The 21,915-nt window shown below is 32.8% G+C and overlaps 1 protein-coding gene across 1 annotated transcript in view; it reads right to left on the bottom strand.

The window, feature by feature from the left end:
- Window positions 1–1,702: 1,702 nt before the first annotated feature.
- Window positions 1,703–21,915, bottom strand: part of LOC129221557 (neurotactin-like) — a 101,917-nt gene continuing 81,704 nt past the window's right edge. The window contains exons 4-8 of the mRNA XM_054856051.1: window positions 20,064–20,227; window positions 15,813–15,961; window positions 13,915–13,986; window positions 11,384–11,565; window positions 1,703–4,189 (exon numbers count right to left, since the gene is read on the bottom strand). Coding sequence (XP_054712026.1) covers window positions 3,764–4,189; window positions 11,384–11,565; window positions 13,915–13,986; window positions 15,813–15,961; window positions 20,064–20,227 — 993 coding nt within the window. The 3' untranslated portion in view covers window positions 1,703–3,763. The remainder of the gene's footprint in view (window positions 4,190–11,383; window positions 11,566–13,914; window positions 13,987–15,812; window positions 15,962–20,063; window positions 20,228–21,915) is intronic.

The following is a 21,915-nucleotide window of genomic DNA, read 5'->3' as shown; positions in this document are numbered from 1 at the left end:
TTGGTTTCGTATAACACGGTATACTGCCGTGTGCAGGTAAACGGCAGTATCTGCAGAAATGACTTTTCCAGATATTTGAAGAAATGTGTGTCGGATTCAATACTAACAATTGGAAATGTTTGGAATTAGACGTTTGATTTCACGCCTTATTTTCAGCGGAAGCCTAATAAGCGAGCTTGTACAGTAAAGGTAACGTACAATAGATGACAAAAATGCAAAAAAATGAAAAATTTGCAGTTACTGCCAATTACCTGCACACGGCAGTATACATCCCTTGATTCACATTATTTCTGAGTCTCGTATAACACGGTTTCGATACTTCACGATACATATTGACATGATTTTTACTATGTACATGATTAATTAGTGACAAATAAGCTAAAAAGTTATTTTTAAAAAAGTCGTGTAACACGGTTTCGATACTACACGGAATAAATTAACCGTGTTATACGAGAGACGCCTGTATGTGCAAAAATAAGCAACATATTATGATATTTTTCTCGATTTTTTCCCCTATCGTGATTCTGAAACAATCGTGGCAGATTAAATTGTTTCAAACAACGACAGCCCATGATCGGTTGGTCCCAAACATCTCACGAATTGTAACAAAGAGATGCAATTAATTACAATTAATTACATCTGCTCACTTTTCTTTCACACAATGACTGTAAGGGCAAAAGCACACCATTGTACAGTCAAACTACGAAAAAATGAGATCATTTTGAATACTCGGGCCGATTTTATAATATATTTTCCAAAATTGTACCATTTTTTCAAAATGTTTCATCACATTGTATACAAGTCAAAAAATTTTAAGCATTACTTTGAAATACTTTGGCAGTAGAAAAGTGCAAGAGATGTACGCTTTTGAGGAATCGCGAAATGAAGTGGTGTTAAAACGAAACGTTGTATGAAATATGAAATCCTTCTCGGGGGAAAAAAAAGGCTAAGTCGAAAATTGGAATTTTCTGAACCCTGAATTTTATGTTAAGTTTTCCTCAAACCTTCACGGAGAAGCAAAAAGTATTAATAAGTATAAATGTCGGTTTCGTATGCTAATTCAGGGTTCCTACACATTTTTGGAAATTTCAAGTTTTTAGCGTTTGAAATTCATAAGAAATGAGTAGAAAGTATATCTTCTTAAAAGTGATTCCTAGTAAAGAGAGAGAGAAAAAAGTAGAATTTGTTTTGGATAAAGCGCTTGAAATATATGATCTGCATATTTAATTTTCATGAATATATGTGGAAGTAATATTAATAATAAAAATGAAATAAAATTGAACTCAAGGTTCAGAAAATTCGAATTTCCGAATTAATTTATTATATTGAATATATTTGAAATATTAACAGTTTGGTATGTACTTTTAAAACGAGTGCATAAAGTTAGTGTTTTCTTTCTTTCCGGGGTAATGAAACTGTTGCACTCGCGCATTTAAATTTCCTAAATTTTCTTTAAAAAAAAAAAAAAACATTTTTTTTGTCGTTGTTGAAAGTATAGCAATATGTATCTTGATTGCAAGTATCAAAATTGGACGTGAGTCAAACTTCGCTAATCTTTTATCTCATAGTGGCTAAAAAATAGTTAAATTAAGCTTTGTCTGTTGCACTTCAAAAATTTTTTTATCCAAAAGCTTTGTATTTTTATAATCTTAGCTTTAATTAATCTCAAGTCATATTTTCTTTTTTTCACAAGTAACGAGATTTAACTGCACGTTCGTTACAGATTATTAAAAAAAAAAAGGAACTTCATCCCACTGAATGCGCCATCATTGTTATTTTTGAGCAATAAAACAGACGATCGAATCTTGACCGTGCTTTAAAAATGTGAAACAACGTGAAATGCTTTTAGTATTCTTTTTGAATAATTACTAATCGTTTGATAATTATCATGCTATTTCTTCATTAAAGTAATGTATGGAATAGACTTCAAAATCGAAAGATAGGTTTGTAATTTCTTAGAAATCGTGGATAAAAATATTTTTGAACAATTATTAATCTTTTTTTTCTTGGAATAATTACTAATATTTTTGAACGGTTTATTAATCGGTTTTTATGTCGGTTATTATCGGCTCGGTATTATCGTTTTTTTTTCGTCAATTATTAATCTTTTTTTTTTAAATTACTAATATTTTTGAATTATTACCAATCGTTTAACAATTATCATGCCGCCTCTTCATGAAACGTAATGTATAGAATAGATTGCACGATCGAAAGATTTGTTTGTAATTTATTAGGTACCGTGGATCAAAAATATTTTTGAATAATAATTTTTTTTTTGAATAATTACTAATATTTTTCAAAAATTACTAATCGTTTGATAATTATCATGCTATCTCTTAATAAAGTGTAATGTATATATATAATAGGCTTCACGATCGAAAGATAGTTTTGTAATTTCTTAGAAACCGTGGATAAAAAATATTTTTTGTCAATTTTATGAGATGATCAAAAATATGCCATACAGGTATAAAATTTTCTATCAGGAATGTTGCGCATTACTTTAAAAATTGGTCGAAATTTATTTCGAATGTTTGTAAATTCTTCTTTAAAAAGATGTAAATTGGAATCGTTTTTTGAATGAAACACAATATCTGCATACAATACACGATACATTAAATAAACAAATTTCCTTCTCAAATGAAAAATGATGCATGAGTTTAGGGATGAAAACTGAGAAATATGAGAATGCCTGCATCATTAACGAACATTGTATCACAGATCTTAAGTAGTATGTCATAACAATGTTGTAGTAAAAAAAAATGAATGGAATTTTTATGCCATTTTTCTTTTTCATCCAACCTGAGTTTTCCAGAAAAATAATCATAAATGACTTCATCCGTACAAGAAATCATGAATAAAAATGTAATCTTGTGATGTAAGTTGACGATAAAAAGGATTTTGATGGACATGTATATCTTCAAATACTGCAAAATAAAGGAAACATTTTTCTGTCCGCCTCCATCCAACTCTGAAGCAGTTAAAGTATCATACAAGATATCTATAGCTAAGCTTAAAGTATTCAGAGGATCATTCAACAGTTTTAAGCAATGCCCCCATGATTTTCCCATGACTGTTGCTTGAAAAAAACATCTAAATTTGAAATAACTTTTCGCGAAAACCAATCTGCATAAATGGTAACACTTAACGCTAATTCGTGAAACACCATGTTTTCTTAGGTTTCGTTCGCATACCTTAACCGGTAGCCACTGGTCGGTTGATCACATGACAACTAATGACGTCAGCGGTTATTAACCAGTGGTTCACCAACCAATGCTTCATCAACGCTTTTGGTTGATCACCTTGCTCAGACTATTCGTCTGCGCCAGGTGAAAAATACTTATTATTGATCAAAAATGTCACGTGGTTCAATCAACCAATTTAAATTGCGGTCGACCAACCAGTAGATCAACCGGTGAAGTTAATAGAATAACATCGGTAGCAACCAGCTCACCGGAAAAATCTCCGGTTAGTCATCGGTAGACCGGTTGAGGTATTCAAACGCAACCTTAGAGACAGCTTTTATTCCTTTTTTTAAAAAATCCTCTGAACGCTTTCAGTTGAGATACACACATCCAGCATTTCCAAGCGATATGTCTATTTTTGTTTCAATTTGAGATTGCATCAAACATTGATTAATACCAGAAAACTGTATGAAGGGACTGGATGCACTTGCCATGTCATGTACAAGAACTTTAGAGTTGGATAGGCTGACTCTCCAATAAGTACATTAAAATTCAATCCAAAAGTCTTTTTCACTCCACACTTAATTCATTTTAGCATACGCTGGGTAAAACATATCGTTATTCCACAATTGGCAGTTGTCGTATGGAGACATCTTGCTTTGAACCTGGTTACCGATGATGTTGATGAAATGCGAAGACATCAGGACTTCGCCTCGAATAGCCGGCCTACCATGGTACACGTAGCTGTAGAACAAGTCCTGCATGTTCTTTTCGAATGTTTTGTCCGACGGGGACATGTCCTTAATGTACTGATCCATGATTCCGAAGATGGCGACGATGTCTAGTCCATGAACTGCCAAGCGCACTGAAGCACTTTCATTGGAGAACTGGACCGGAGCGCTTGGCTTGTATTCCATCACATACCACCAGGACGAATCGGTCTGCAAAGCCTCACCAAGAGCATCGGTCAGTCTCTCCAGCGGGCAAATAGTTCGCACGTCGGAAACCTAAAATCAAAACAGATGCGTGATTAAATGAAAAATTTTACAGAGGAAACACTGATGTAGATGCAGTAGCGTAACTATGGGGTCTAGCGCCCCTGGCGGACTAAAGAAATTACCCCTCCTCTCTGGGTCGCCCATATGGGAAGTAACCGGAGGTCATTGTTAACTAAAAAAAAAAAAAAAAAATTTTCTTTGGAACATTCAGATTAATTGATTCGACAAATAGAAGGCAGCATTGTAATTTTTTTTCTTAGTTTCTTTTTTAGAATGAGCTTTAATGATGCCTAATGTTCCTTCTCAGTAGATTCTTGCGAGTTTTTTGAAGAAATTTTCGCATTTTTCGCAATTTTATAATAATAATAATAATAATTAAAAAAAAAAACAAAAAAAACCCTCTTTTTTTTAATCAGTCGAAATGACATCCGGCTGTTGCGCCCCTGGCGAGAGCCACTCCTACCAATCCCTAGTTACGCTACTGTGCAGATGAACTTAAAATGCAAAACTACAATTAAATCCAAAATGTCATTCAAATCGTTAGAGCCGTTTCCGAGATACGAAATATATATATAGTCACAAGAATTACTCATTTATAAAAGATACTTGCAAAAATACCCGGCGTTGCCTGGGTCAGAAATAAATGTAAGAAACAATCGCTACTTCCTTTCGTTTTCTGTTTTAACTGAAAGAACTCAAAGCATATCACTTTGACGTGATTAAAAATCGAGCTTCTTCCTTACCCATTAAAGTAAAATAGCAATAAGTATAAAGAACGAACGAATATTCATTTAGAAACGAAAGCACGAATTTAAGCATATAAAAATTTGAAGAATTTCCAAAATATGAACTAACAAAAACAAAGATCACTGAAAAAACCGTGCGCTTTACTTAATTAAATAGTACACACTCAAAAGAAAAAAAAGCTCTCTACTATGTTTCTTTAAGGATGCAAAAAGTAGAGTTTCTAAATGTTTAAACGATTTTAAACTCATGTCTGCTCCGTAGAAGCCTTGATTCAAAAATTTCATTATGATTGCTTTTATTATTGCTGTTGTTAGGCAACGAATTATTGTAACAATGGGTTTTATATTCGCAACTTCAAAGCTCGAATACGCTACCTTGCGGTGATTACCAATACTAAAGAAAAAGGTAAAACATTCCATTCCACGAGTTTTCTTTGGGGTAAATTTCCGGCTTCAAGCAGTTTGTGGTGTAATGTAATTTCAGAAGAATAAAAAAGAAAGCTTCGCACAAATACGATGAAAAAGTACTGTCATTCACTAAACGTCAAAGCAAGTAATAAGTTCTGGCATTTGTTTGTTTCATCTTTTTTCATCCGCCATTAGACAGTGGCTGCTGAGCCCCCTATAATTTATTGGAGTTGCGAATTTAATTATTTATTGGGGAAATGATATGAAATTTACTGTTTTCCACCATAACTTTTTAAAACTAAGTTTTTAAGGAATAAATTACAGCCTAAGTTGCTCCCTCATAATGTATCTATCTATGGTGAAAAAATGGTTAAAATCCGTCCAGTAGTTTTGAAGTTTACCCCAGACATCCGGTCAGAGATTAGCCCTTTATGTATAAAGATGAGGATGCAATTCCTAAGAAAGCAATGTCATGCTTGCTCCAGAGAGGCCTTGATTCAAATTTACATTACGATTACTTTTAATATTGCTGTTGTTAGGCAACGAATTTTCGAAACAATGGGTTTAATCTTTAATCATTTGATGTAGAAATTACATGACATTTACTGTTTTCGATCACGACGTTCTTAAACTAAGTTTTTTAGCGATAAATTATAGCCTAAGTTGTTCCCCGATTATGTAGCTATCTATGGTGAAAAAATGGTTAAAATCCCTCCAGTAGTTTTGAAGTTTACCCAGGACATCCGGACAGAGATTAGCCCTTTATGTATAAAGATTAAGAAGACGTTATACCAGTGGCGTCGCTGGGGGGGGGGGTGTTCCCCGGGTGTCATCCGTCTGGGGGGTGACACTTAAAGTGGAATTGCAAGTTTTTGAAAAATATGAAGCTAAAATGCATTTTTAAAACTACAATTTAGCAAATTTTCCAGGAGGAGAACCCCCGAACCCGGACCCCTACCCACACTATGAAGTGAATATTATACTTAGGTTAGGTTCAAATTGGCAATACTTAGACCTGCTAGTGACTTCCTCTTATACGAAAAATTTAACTCCATTATATTTCCCTATGTTTGACATAAGTTTGAAACAATGAAGAAGCCATCAATTTCATACACCCCTTTACTTTTTTGATCTTTCAACGACCTGTATTTGCGTCAACGGCAAGTTATGTAAAAAGCGCCATAGTTTTTATTTGTCTTTTGTATATTAGACCACTTAAAATTTCGTTATTGCACAAATGTAATTGTTTCTGAAAATTGTATCCCTACAAAACATAAATGTGAAAAAGAAGCCAAGTTCGGTTGAAATGAGGTGCAGGAAAGACGGTGTCACCGACAAAAAAAATTCAGATCTAAACAGTTACCAAGTTTCATAGCAGTTCCTCATAGAAGTTGGATTTTCCCATGTTCTTCAATTTATTTAGAGAACAATTTTTTACTTTCTTTGATATTGGATTTTAAACTTGCGGCAAGTTTTAGTCATCACTATATATATATATTTTTTTCCAAACTTGCCAAGTTTTAAATCCAATATCAAAGAAAGTAAAAAATTGTTCTCTAAATAAATTGAAGAACATGGGAAAATCCAACTTCTATGAGGAACTGCTATGGAACTTGGTAACTGTTTAGATCTGAACTTTTTTTTGTCGGTGACATCGTCTTTCCTGAGCCTCATTTCAACCGAACTTGGCTTCTTTTTCACATTTATGTTTTGTAGGGATATCATTACTTTTTGAAAAGTTAAATCAAAGGTTATTTTCTAATTTAGACAGTTATAAACGCAAAAGCGTATATTACAAATATATGATTTCCTTTTTTATCCTAGCTGTTATGGTGCTATGGTTTGCGGTTTCTTTTTATTAAAAGTTATGAAGATATTTTGATAACTGGGGACTTGGCGCGATCGCCAATTTCGGGCAATAGTCATCTGTTTTCCCATTTATCCGCAAGGCCGACGTACATTAGCTCCTGGTCTTTAACTTCCCCAAATTTATCGACAACCAGGAAAATTGCTAAGACTGGAGTTCTGTCTGGAGTTTCTTTATTGTTCGGGGGGGGATTATCATAACGTAGATCGTAAAATATCCAGAATTTGCGAAAATATTTCTCAATTGTTGAAATTATTGCTGTCATTTTTGCTCCTCCTGTAAAAGTTTGCATTTAATTGAGATCTAAACTTTTTATAAAATTTTAAAGCCGGTTATTTTTGATTTTAAAGGTTTAGCTCTAGATTTGCAATTTTAATTATTTGATGTTTCATTTTTCATTTTAGCGGAACTTAAAGTATTGTTTCAAGCCCCATTTTGGTTAGAAATGAAATTGTTAATTTAAAACTTCAACAACTTTGTTTTGGCAACGTTTGACGAGCCCATTTGTTTTGATTTATTTGGCGAAATATTTTGCAATCGCGCGGTGAAGTGATTACGCCGTGATGCTCATAAAAAATAGCGTAGTTTTTTGCTATTTTAATGTAGTTTTTTGAACTTTTTAGATCTTTCCCTTTACATATACATGAAAATCTATCTTTATGCCAAATTTCAAGTATGTGAGACACTTGGAAATTCGTAAACATTTTGATGAGTGAGTGAGTCAGTGTTAAAAATGACACTTTTCAGATCTTAATAATTCCATATCTATAAGAGGTACACTCATGAAATTTAGGATTATAGGTCTGCTATGCAGCTCTATTAGACATACAAAATTTCAAGCACGTAGATTTAATAGTTTTTGAGAAATGATAGGGTCAAAAGTAGCTTGAAATGGTTCGTGTAAGATACACACTGGCAGATGTGTCGCCTGATTTCCGAACTTGGCTGACACACTGCCGTGTGTCTAAATAAATTTCATGTTTACCTAGAATATTTAAAACTGTTTGTTAATTTTTTTTTTTTTACTTTTGTAGGAGGGGGTGACACCCATGCCTGGTACGCCACTGGTTATACTCATTCAGGGAAACTTAGATGGGCCATTCCACAAAAAACGGTCATTTTTGTCCCGCACGCGACGCCTCATATATTTCATTAAAAATAATGCTTAAAAATGTTAATGAACAATTTGTTTCTGCTTAACAAATTACAAACTTATGTGTGGTTTCTTAAGAAAAAAATTTCGTCATTATCCTTAAAATTTATCACTTTTTAATGAAATATATGAACCGTCATGTGCGGGACAAAGGATTGACAAGAATCATCAAAATAAATCATATCAACAATCATAATGTCAAGTATAAACATTTGCACGTAGAATTTCATTTTGATTCAGTCAATCAATCAGTAGCTAGTTCAATGTTAAATCTACATTTGCCTTAAATTTTCCTGTAAGAGCTAATGTTGTTTTTTGAACCGTTTAAAATTAAACTAAAATTTCGTTCAAATAAAAAAAAACGAATAAATGAAATGTCCTAGCCGATTATATATACCTTAAAACAAATAAAAAAAGTTTGTTCGAATTTCACTACTCCCTCAAAAATTATTGGGGTAGAACAGACTTATAGACACTTTTTCCCACCTCAAAATTCTTCTTTTTAATTTTTTATTTATATTTACATTATTTAGTTTGATCTTTTTTTGCGATAATGTTTTTGTCGTTACTTTTGCGATGTATCAAGCATTCTTTCATGATTTTCCCTTGAAAACCTCATTTTTGGATAAATACTATAGAGATTACAGAGGGATCGCTTCCCTGCATGGACACTACATAGGCAGTGAAAAAGGTTCTACAGAGTTCATTTATTGATCGTGAAATTTGAATACGGTAACGGCTTGGCGATTAGTTCTGTAATAATAAGTTTCTGATAAGTACTCTAATAGCCGTAACTCATGAGTTACGATTGTGCTCTGAATAAATAACTTCGAATGCATAATTTTAACGTTGTAACTTCGAAAATTATAGCACGTGATTCGTCTTTGAAAACTTCATTTTTGAGTAATACTACAGCGGTAACAGAGAGATCGCTTTCCTGCATGGACACTACGTAGGCAGTGAAAAAGGTTCTACAGAATTCATTTATTGATCGTGAAATTTGCATATGGTAAGGGCTTGGTGAAATATTTACCCTGCTTTTAGTACCACCTATGTAGTAATATTTAAACTATACTGTTAAACATGTAGTCTATTTCAGTTAAGAAAAAATTACCTCTTAAAATCAAAGAATGTGATAATAGAAGCAATTTTCAAAAATTGATACACAATTGTAATATTTTGTAAGTCAAAAATTACCTTTGACTACATAAATGATCAAGTTCTTGTTATTAATATTTGAAATCGAATTTAGACCAACTAATATTCGGTGCAGTCTTTATTTGATTAATATTATGCTTTGTGCAAATGGTCAAGTCCATACGAGGCAAAGTGGATGAATGCAAAAAAGTGAAATAGTTTCATTTACTTTTTCAGTTTTTTATAAAATCTTTTGCGTATTTATTTATTAATTAGTTCACTGACATTTCTTCATTTAATAATTCATTTATTTATTCCTCCATTTACTTAGTTTCTTATTAATTTACTATTTTTTTCGTTTATTTCTTTTATTTCCTTTTTATATATTCATCTTTTTATTTACTCATCCTATTTTATCAAAAAAATTCCTAATGATCGAACAAAAAAATATTGTATCAGAAAAATATTTTATTTTCCACTTTGCCCCATGGAAAAAAAAAGTGAAAATTTTCCATCTTTTTTCGAAGGTACAAATTTACCACCGAAAATAAAAAATAATATTTCAATGAAAGTTTTATTGTAAAATATATGTTTCTTCTTGATGTACCGTAATTTTTAGAACAAATTTCCTATTTGTTCACTTTGAAAAAAGTAAGCCATCTTAACTACTTCACTTTGCTCCACATTCCTCTACTATAATAGCCGAAACTCATGAGTTACGAATGCCTTCAGAGTAAATAACTTTGAATACATAATTTTGAGTTCACAACTTCGAAAAATCATAGCTCGTGATTCGTCTTTGAAACATTTTTAATTGTATGCTGTGACCGAGGCAATACAGTAGACCTTCGTTTTACGCGGATGTGGCAATGCAAACAGATAAAAATTTCACCTCTTTCAAAATCCAAACTCCCCAAGATTGCATATTACACGTTATAAACAGCATTTTGACGTGCTGATAATGAGCCACTGGAGACATTTTAGCGCAATTGGTTCAAAAGCTATTTCCAGAAGTAAAGTTATTGAACTCACACAGTTCAGAACTCACTGGAAGGAGAGCTTTTAGGAGTGAAAGGCGGCCAAAACCAACGAGGATACTGACATCGGTGACGCACAACCAAAAACGTTCACATTGAAAATTTTGAGCCATTCCTAGACAATGGAAATGATCTTTCTGATTTGTTAGTGAAGGAAGATTCTATCATGGAAATGAGGCAAGTGATCATGGATGCGTTAATGCTCTGCAAAGAATTACAGAGAAAAATTCTTAATGACTGCCCAAAGACTATCCTTGCCAGCTCCTCTCTGTAAACAGAGCACGAAATTAATTAATGTTTTTTTATGCATGTTGTGCCTAAAACTCGATATAAGTACACATTAAACTTATTATACAATTAGTCATGACTAGAATGTAGTTTTTTTTTTACCCACGGAACCAAACCCCTATTTCAGCACCAGTATTAGGTCTCAATTTACGCGACATTTCCGTGGAACGTAACCCCCGCGTAAAATGAGGGTCTACTGTACTGCCGTGGGCAGGTCAAGGGCAGTAACTGCAACTTTACTTTTTTTTTTTTTTTTGCACTTTTATCATCTATTGTATGCTAACTTTATTGTAACAAGCTTGATATTTGGTTTCCGCTAAAAAAATCGCGGAAAAACCCCCCGTTTAATTCCAACGTTTCCCGATTGATAGCATCGAATCCAAACCGCGTTTCTTCGAGTATCTCAAACTCATTTTTTCAGATACTGCCGTTTACCTGCCCACGGCAGAATATTGCCTTTACTGATCTTGCTGAACCACCATTTTTCAAGGAAGATGAAACAATTTGTGTTATGGAATTTTTTGAAATCAATTGCTAAATAAATATTGTACATGTAAAAATATTTACCATGGAATGAAACTGTTGTAAAGGTGTTGACAAATTTTGTACATAGAACTGTAAAGCGTTTTCTGTGACATTATTGTTGAATACTTCTAACTTTTCAGTCACATAATCCTTAAAATCTGACCAACTCCATCTCTCCACATCGGGAAGGAGTTTAGATGTCCCAGATTCTTGAGCAGCAGCACCTAAAAGCAAAACAAACGAGTTAAAATTTGCTTCCAAGTTTATGAAATATGGAATAACACTGTTAAACATAATTTAACCTATATTATTTTTTTTTCTTGAAAGTAAAGCTAATATTTTGGTCATAAACACTCGTTTGTGCATAAAAATAACGGTAAAAATGTTTTACTTGGTTCTTATTTTTATGTCGAATGGAGAATTTGTTTTTATAAATTATTACAGAGATTATACACAAAAATTTTGATTTACCTGCAGTGTATTGGTATACAGTATACATTTTACGCAGCTGAACACATTTGAATGGGGTCGTTTCCAAAATTTTAAAAGTATTTTTTTCTGAAAGAACATGTTTAAAAACATAGGATCTGACCATTTTTTAAATAATTTGTTTAAGTTTAATATTTTTTTTTAAATTACTTAAATTAACGCGCTTTCAATGTTCATGCTTCTGTCCGATGACATCACAAATGATGAAATGCCATTTTGTGCTGCGATTCACAGAGCAAAATATTTAATTCGCATCTTTACTCACGTGTATTGGCAGCGATATGGTTGATAGTAAGCGTAGAGCGCAAGTTTAATTCGCTTCTTGATTATCATAACGTGGAAACGCGGTACAAATATGCGCCAAAGAGCATCATTTGTGACGTCATCAGGACCACGCCTTGTTTGAAAAATCGGACTGTTTAAAAAAACTATTTAAAAAATAACCGTTGGGAATATGAAAGTATTTTTTTTGTGTCCATGTTTTTTTTTTTTTTTTTTTTGATTTCTATTTAATTTCAGTGACGAAAAGTACTACTTTTGACTGAAGGAAATAACCGCATTGCATTAAACCAAGTACATTAGCACTTGTTTACATCAATATTTTCTTTCAGCTGTCTATTGATGAACAAAAAGTAGTTGTCAATCATTGTTCCATTTTTGGGCCCTAAAATTAAAATTTGAACAATTTGGTGCTTTTCCTGTCCAGAAGAATCGAAATCACATTTCGTTTTTGTCAGCACAAATTTCCCCATTTGAAATCAACATGTTTCAATGCAAGTAATAGTTATTTCAAGGTATCATAAGTTTGATGAAAAATTATCAAAAAACAATATGAATAAAGTGAAAAACCAACGTAAGTAATAAAGCACAAAATCTCAAGAAAAGATATCTCTTAAGTTTTTTAAGTTAAGTTCAATCATAAGTTTGTTTGCAAAAATGAGAATCCAGAAAGGGACGATTTGTCATGACCCCTTAATCGACCAAGTATAGCCTAAAGCTACATTTTGGGGACTTTTATTCATCAATTTGAGATCTAAAATAGAAGTTAGTGGGCAATTTTTATGAACAACCTCATATTTGCTTTGTGAGTGCTCACGCAAATTCGCCTTTAAATATTCATTTTCAAAAGTTCATTTTTTCATGATGTGAAATGCTATGGAGATCAATTATTTGTTTCAAGTCCATGATAAAATTTAATATGGAACTTAGTGTCAGACGAAACCCATCTATATGGCACTAAACACCATCGTCATGATCATTTTTCTGCAAAAGCCAAGCATTTTAAAAGACAAAAACTATCACATTTAAGCCAGGATATCTCTTGAAAGAGAATCAACCAACTTCACTTTTTTATGAATATTTTCTTAACCACCACATGCAGGACTACTTAAATTTGTTCAAAACGTCCAAGAAAATGTTTCATGTTTATCAGTGTAATTTAATATAGATCAATATTCGATACTAGTGTTTCATAATTATTAAACATTAATAAAGCGTCAACATTATCAGATTCATTAGCATTTTCAAAAATGGATCTTTAAAGAATAAAATACTATAATAAACTTTCAACTTGTAAGAGAAATTTTGGAATAGTCCAAGGAAAATTCAAGTTTGGTCAGTTTGGTGAGACTCAAATCATCCTGGAGTACTCCTGCCAATAAGCAGTTGCTTATTTAGTGTTAAAACGGAGGCAGTAAATATACGGGGAAATTGAATTTTTGTTTAAAAAAAATTGAAACACGTGACAAAAAATGTTGCTTTAAAAATTTTTCTAGTGCCTTTGGGAACCTTTTTTTAATTAATAATTTTGTTTATATATTTTTTTCCCCAATTTTCATTTAAGTGTTGTTAAAGCGGTAAGGATGACGGGCTTATGCACTTTTTTTACTCTACAAATGATCGCTTAAGTAAAACAATTGAAGATAATTAAATCATATATTTTACTGTTTTGATGAAATTCACTAAAGACAAATAATAAAAAAAAAACCTCCCCCCCCATATTTGGTTGAATTTTCATTGATTGAGCAAAACATACATTGATTGAGTAAAGCATAATGCACTCAGTTGCTGAAAAAATAACGTACCAATAACAACGGGAACTTGCTGAATCGTTCCAGATTTCCACATATTTGTAGGAGTGTCGAACAACAATACACCTAAAATATATAAAAAGACTTAAAAAAGGAAAAAAAATAAATCGATAATTATACCGACACTTTACCAGTTGAGTGTTTCAATCATAAATATAACTACAGAAACTACGTACACAGTTATGTGCTAGAAATAAATTTTCTATTCATCAGTTACAGAATGACAAATTAAATACCAATTTTTACTTCCTTACACGTGGATAAGTGCCTAAGAACGTATAGACACGCGAAATATCCATTTTGACGATTCCCGAGTTAGTTACAACGAGTTTTCTCATGACGTCTGTATGTACGTACGAGGCGTGTTTTAAAAGTAAGTTCCGTTTTGAAATAAAAAAAGAACGAGTACAAATAGAGCAAAGAAATTTATTGCACAAAAATCTACCACCCTTACGCTATTTTTCGACATTACTCCCGTGATTTTCCGAGCATTTGTCATAGCGTGGTACAGGTTTTTGTATACCTATTCCTACAAAGTTGCCGCCCGTGTAGTCAACCATGAGACTCTTACAGGGCTTTGAGTGGGACGTTTTTGAACATCCTCTGGTCTACCCCCACCTTGCTCGCAGCATCTTTCATTTGTTTCGGCATCTGAAGTCTTTCCTAGGTGGTCTGTGGCACAACAGCAATAATGAGCTCAGAGAACATGTTATTCCAAGGATGACTACACAGGCGGCAACTTTGTACGAATATGTATACAAAAACCTGTACCACGCTATGACAAATGCTCGGAAAATCACGGGAGGAATGTCGCAAAATAGCGTAAGAGTGGTAGATTTTTGTGCAATAAATTTCTTTGCTATACCTGTGCTCGTTCTTTTTTTTTATTTCAAAACGGAACTTACTTTAAAAACACGCCTCGTATATATGTCGCATAACTCTAGAACAGTATGTCCTAGAAAGTTGAAAGTTGTCGTAGACTCCTAGTGGAGTCTAGTTGTGCACCTCGCTTTTTGGTTGCATTCATGTGTTTCTAAAGTGGTCTTTTGCCCCTTTTGGGGGGGGGGGGGAATCATTGTTAATTTTGATGTAAAGTTAAGTGGTGTTACAATTTGGCGGACATTTGACGATATATCGCCAGACTTTTGTTCGCCAAGTTTTGTCGCCAACTTGGCGACTTTTCTTTTCTTTTTTAAAAAAAATCTGGTTTCAATTTGGCTACTGTTGGTGATATTTAGAGAGTAAACTATTGAATCACATTAAAAATGCCAATAATGGGAAAATGATATTAAATTGGAGTAAAAGGAAGTCATGTGAGGCACACATCAGCTTGTTATTTATAAAATCAGAATAAAAACCAGTTGCCACCTTAGCACTTTAGAAAACCAGAATTGATAAATCTTATATTGAAGAGAATAATCCTTCTTTCAAGTAAAGACAAAAATAAACCATAACTAGCACACTTATTTTAAAGCTACAAAAGCATCCGTTCAGTGAAAATAAAATATCATTTAATAGAGTAAAAACAAATTTTGCACGAAATGAATAGACATTTCTAAGAAGCTTATATAAATTAAAAAATAGTGAAATAAAATTATCCAGCGGATGTCAAGGTGTTTCAGAAGATGTGACAAACTCAATAGAATGTACACAAAAACTTCTGTGGTTATTCTTTAGTGTCATTAAGATAAAAACTCCATTAAGGATTGAGTACAAGTGAAAACATATGTCGTTCCAAGGCTGAAACGGTTATAGAGTTTAGCCTGGATCGTATGAACTTTAAAATGCCAAAAAAAAAAAAAAAGAAAAAAAGAAAAAAACCCTCAAAACGAACATTTTGCTTAATTGTGGTAAAAAAAAATTCTCTTTTAATATAAGGTCTAATTATTTACCATCAACAACAGTCATAACAGGTGATTGTTCTTCATCCGAACTAGGCAGATCTTTGGACCAATCAACTTCCCAGAAGCCAGGAGTGGCCGCCAAAATTTCTTCGGATGTTTTGTTATATAAACATGATATCGAATCGCAGTTCAATTTCCTAGAAAAAAATGTTCAAATTGATTTTAATCATTACTGCAAATATATATATCTGATTTTTTTTTTTTTTTAAATTGTACAGAGGAAATTGATGAAAATCTGTGAAATCTCGAAACGTTCCGCGGAAATAATCAGTGACGTTTCGAATTTTTTTTTTTACAGTGCATGAATCACACGAAAGTTACAAGCGTACGGGCCAGTCTAGACAATGGGGTTGTTTCCTTAAGTCGAAAGTACTACTTTCAGTCACTGAAATTGAAACTTTCATTTTCTCAACGCTTAATTTTAATTATTTTTTTTTTAAATGTCCAATTTTGAAAGTAAGGCGTGGTCTTTGTGACGTTACAAGTGATGTACTTTTGCGAATCTATCTGCCGCATTATGATAATCAAGAAGCGAATTAAATATTGTGCTTTACGCTTGCTATCAGCCATATCGTTGCTAATACATGTGAGTAAAGAAGCGAATTAAATATTGTGCTCTGTGAAAGGCAACAGTGAATGGCATTTCATCATTTGTGATATCATTGGCAAAAGCGTAAACAATGAAAGCGCGCCGATTAAAATACTTTTTTTGAATACTAAACTAAGTTAAATTATTTAAAAATGGTCAGATCCTATGTTTTTAAGCTTGCTCTTTCAGAAAAAATACTTTTAAAATTTTGGAAATGACCCCATTGCCACCACGTTGTCCCGCACTTGACATGACAGCTCATATGTGTCATCACATAGTGATGATTTTGAAGGGTAGTGAACGAAATGTTTCGCATAAGAAATCATACACATCATGAAAAAGAAATCATACACGCGTTTCGTGATTTTTTAAGCAACAAAATCTTGTTCAATTACCCTTTGAAAGTAGCAAGATAACGGCACCAGTAACAGACAGTCATAAGTTTGGATTACAATAAATAAAAAATTTTGGCAGGTAGAACTGATGTTGATGTGGCCCATGAATACGGTGCAACCATCATAGTGAATTTTATGAGCCAGTTGGTATTTACAAGGCAGTGGTGGAACGTTATAAACAGCTACCACGAGGTCCGCTGTTGTTTCATGTTCATTTGAATTTAATAAGGCTTTAGTTCTAAAAAATAAAGAACTTTTGCACATTTTGTAGAGAAAAAGGGAATTTTGTCGAATACTCATCTTTTCCTCATTCAATCTGTTGCTTGGTATCTTCAGATTTTTCGGCGTCTGTTATTGAGGGTCGGACCTTTTTTCGAAATTGAGTAAATAAAAATAGACTTAACTGATTCGGAGGATCCAGAGGCAGCCAAACGTTAGATGAGATGTAGTTGCATAAGAGAAAAATAGTTTAAAGAGTCTAAATACGTTAAAAGACTCAGAAAATTGAGTTAACCTGAGAGCGATGTCTTAAGAATGTCTGTTACAAGTGCCGTATTTTTAATAAGATATACTAGTCGACCCGTGCGGAACTCCGCACTGTGCTTCTAATCGTTTCATAAGGCATTTCGCTCTTTAAGAATTTCAAAGGAAGAACATTATGACGAAGAACCGAAAAAAAAGTAAGCGCAGAAGAGAAGGCATGTAATTTAAAGACATCAGTAACAAAACCTCGTTAAATACAACGTTGTGATAATTTGATCATGGATCCCCTTTTAATCGTACATATTTTCAATGCAAACATAAATGTCATTAAAAGTGTGGCTGAGTGGTGACTCGTGAAAAAGCAATAATTGTGCATGTAAAAAAACAGGTTGTGGCAAATACAGTCCTGCACATGTCAGCATCTGACGGGAAAAAAAGAAACATTAAAAAGATATTTATAGGCACGTATTCGAATTGGCGCCATTCTGACTAACAACCCGACACCCCAACAAACCTAGCAATTGCGCCTTCCTTTTCGAAAGCTATTCATTGAAGGAATGCGTAGTAAAAACAGCAAAAAAGCTTTTTGCCAAAAAAAAAAATAATAATAATAATAATAAGATCATGCATCTGTGTTTTATCATTAACCAGCATGATACGATTTAAAATTATTCGCAAAGCATGGAATTTGATTAAAGAATGACGAAGATCTCACGTAGCGATTGAAACAAACATTCTAGAGAAGTAATAAATTTGATTGAAAATAAGTGTTTTTATCTTTGAATATTGAACTATTTCACATAGAAGGTTGCTTTAACCGTTACGGCTTAAATGCCCTCACATGTTTCTCTTTTAATCGAACACTTAAAATTCAAAACCAAAACCAGTTGAACTGAGTCCGTTCTTAAGTGTAATTTTTCGAACGTAGACAAAATGTATTTTTTTTTTCAGCAGAAAGCAGATAAGTAGAAAATAATTTCTTGCTAATGAAGTTGATAATACTTTTAATGCTTTATATCGTATTCACGCGAATAAAAAATTAAAGGTTTACTGCGTGAAACTCGTTGTTTTAATCGGGCGTAGTATTTTTTCATTTGTACAAAAGGTCGAACACTGCTATTAGAAACATCTACATTTTAGCATACAATAAAAATGTTTTTCTGCACAAAAAGGATTTCTTTAGGTAAATCTAATACTTTTTATGCTTACATTATGTTGAGTGGTCTGGATGTAGTCAACGAACACAGTTCGATTAACAATCAACTTATCCGAATGATAACTGTAGCGTGCATAAAGGAGTCGAAACACCAAGTAGCATTCCCACTGCATTTATTTTATTAGGTGTGTATGTTATGAGCACATGTAATGCGTAATACAAATATAAATTTGATATTATGTCGGACAGCCCAAGCTTGCCCGAAGTTCAGATAGTTTATAGCCGAACGCTCTACCGAAAAAAACTTATCAATTAAACCGAACAACTAAGTCCAGTGCTGTTAAGCTTTATTAAAATATAAACACACACACAGGCTTTTTTTTTTTTTGCCGAAAGCGACGTAAAAAATTTAAAACTGCATTAGAACTTTGCTTTAAAAAATGCATAAGAACTACAGGCAGCATCAAGGTTTTGAAACAGCAAGAGGCGATTTCGAAAACTTGAATTTTCGACCGTAAGTCTTTTTTTCGTCATTGGCCAGCCTGATAAGTTTTAAAATGAGAGGGGACTAATATATAAGATAAGATATTGAAGAAAAATGTTTTTATTTCTGAAAATTTTTACAATTTGTTATCGCAGGCTGCTTAAACCGTTATAACTTAGATGGCAGCACGTGTTCATCATTTAACAGCACGGTTAAAATACAAAATAAATTGAACTATGCTTTCGAATGTAGTAAAAATGTGATAAGCTATTTGTTTTTTTTTGCAAAAAGAAGAAAAAATATATATTTTACCCTTCAAATTGAGGTAGTATTTTCTTTATTTGTACAAAGAGTCAAAAACTCATTAGAAGAATATATATTTCAATATACGATTTATTATTTTTTTTCTGAACAAAAAACAATTCTATTGTAGTCTGAAATCTTAAACCTGTTACTTATATTTTCGCTTACATTATGCTTTAATTTTCTTTCCAGAGCAAAAGCTTCAAAAAAAAAAAAAAAAAAAAAACGTGCAATTTCGAAGTAATTTAGCACAAAATCACTGAATGTTTTCGTATCAGCAAGGAGCATTTCCTTCTCATTTATTTTATTCCCTCACAGTTGTTATTCATTTAATTCAGTGTTCATGTAATGCGCGCTATTTCTCTAATTTTTTTGTTGCAGATTGTTCGGACGTGGGCCCGAACACGTAATCTCCTGGTTACGAAGAGAACGCTCTGCCGATCAAGCTACTCAGCTCTGTCGGTCATAGCGCAAATTAAAGTTATAAGTTTGACCGAAAACCTCATTCTGGTTCTTTAAAACAGTTTTTTTCGGCTAAAAGAAACAATTTTCAGACCTTGGGTCTATTTTTCGTCAGTAGCCAGCACCATAAGCTATAAAATAAGCCGTAAATCAAAGAAATCGATCAAGAATTGAGGGAAATTTGGCGTAGAAACCAAAAACAGGCTACAGAAATAATATATAAGGATGAGCAATCCATACGTGCGGATCCAAATGTCCATTTTCCCGTGGAATAGCCCGCATACGTGTAGAAACATAATAGAATGAAACAAATAAAAAACAGACATAAAACTACGATAAAACCACCAATTAGGAACTGGTTATGTACCTAAGGAAAGCAGCATTTTCTGATCCAATATTATCCAAAGTTTTGTTGCTGAAGTGAGCTGAAGGAGCAGTAAGCCACATTTGGCTAAATAAACCATCAGCTTTCTTGGTGGAAAGTAGAGCAAGTGCAGCAGTCGCAGCACCCCCGTGGGCTAACACAGTTACCTGAAATATTAGAAGGATATTCATAAGCTAAAAGGAGAAGAAATGCCATCCTGAGAATTGGTTTACCCAATATTTACAATCGTTATTCAGAGATGCTAGCATTTGAAAATCGAAATTTTACAGTTAATGTGCCAGAACTTGCGATTTTTAACATTAAAAAAGAAATATCTGTTAAAGTCACGAATTAAATTCCAAATAGCAGCATTAGGTGCAAGGGTGTAATATTTCCTTTTGGTCAAGTTCCTTATTTTAGAGCTGAAAATTAAATTCCTTCAGTGAAAATTAAAAATAATATTTTGTACCCAGTGTAGGACATTTAATTCCAATGATGGATAGAAAAACTTCTAAAATAGAACGATTTTTGTGTTTTAATGATTTAAAAAAAAAACCTTATTTTTCATTGGTTTAACTTTTGTCTAAAACTTATCCTGAGAAAAGTATAAAAGTCTCTTATCTATTCTTTAAGTATGTAATAACAGGAACATTTCCGACCTCATCGGGGTTTTGGGGGGGGAGCAAGACCCCCCCCCCCCACAATTTTTTTAATGCAGAACAAGAGAAGCTCTACGCATTGCCCGAAAATGATTTCTGAATTTAGCTCATTGACATGACATAAATCCCACGTGATGTAACTGTATTCACTTGTTTTTCCTTTACTTTCTTTTTCTAATTTTTTCCCGAACGTTTTGCTATATGTATTTTAGGTTGAATGTTTGATTGGAGTTAATATTTTATTTAGGTTAAATATCACATTTTAATTTTAAAATAACTTTGGCAAATTTATAAGGGAAAAATATAAAAATATTTTATCATCGACATTCAATTCATCGAAAAGCACATGCATCACCAAATCTAAATTTGCTGTATACTGTCCTTAAAATCAGTTCTGTTTCTTGTTGCATATGAAAAAAAAAACTATATATATATATATATATATATATATATATATATATATATATATATATATATATATATATATATATATATATATATATATATATATATATATATATATATATATATATATATATATATATATATATATATATATATATATAATTTTCTATCTGTATCATGAAATCGTATGATGAATAATCTTAAAAGAAATTTCATTTTGAAATTTGGAACTCGAGGCGTACATCCACTAGCCGACAAAAAAACTTAAGAACTTTTCACACATTGCGTACCGCTTAAGAATCTCTAAGACAACCAGGTCAAGGTCAAGGACCGTACGTTTTTGGGAAAACGACACATCATAACGTAATTTAGGATTTATTTAAACAACTGACGTTTATCGTATTTTGAACATTCCCTTTCATAAAGAGAGATGAAACAAAATTTAATTACCTAGTTTCGCTCATTTTTCCATAGACAACTCGATTTTTTCGAAACGAAATTTCTTTCTACTTGCTGGAATACATGAACTGTTATGAACATCTTAGGTCCATAGCAGATGGCGTGTGGAAAACGAAAACATTCGTGAGAGGCAGGGCCTGATTACTGAATAGGTCAACTAGGTCCTAGCCTAAGACCCCCAAGTGGCCTATACTCTTTTATCCAATGTTAAAAAATGTAAGGATTGACTACGGAGGGATCCCGAAAAGCCGTTTGGCCTAGGGTCCTCTGATATCTTAATCGGGTCCTGATGGTGAGCTCTCTTTAAGAGATGGCACGCGAAACGTGAAAAA

Source organism: Uloborus diversus, chromosome 4 (genome assembly GCF_026930045.1).
Source record: "Uloborus diversus isolate 005 chromosome 4, Udiv.v.3.1, whole genome shotgun sequence".
NCBI lineage: Eukaryota > Metazoa > Arthropoda > Arachnida > Araneae > Uloboridae > Uloborus > Uloborus diversus.
This window is presented reverse-complemented; position numbering and strand designations above follow the sequence as displayed.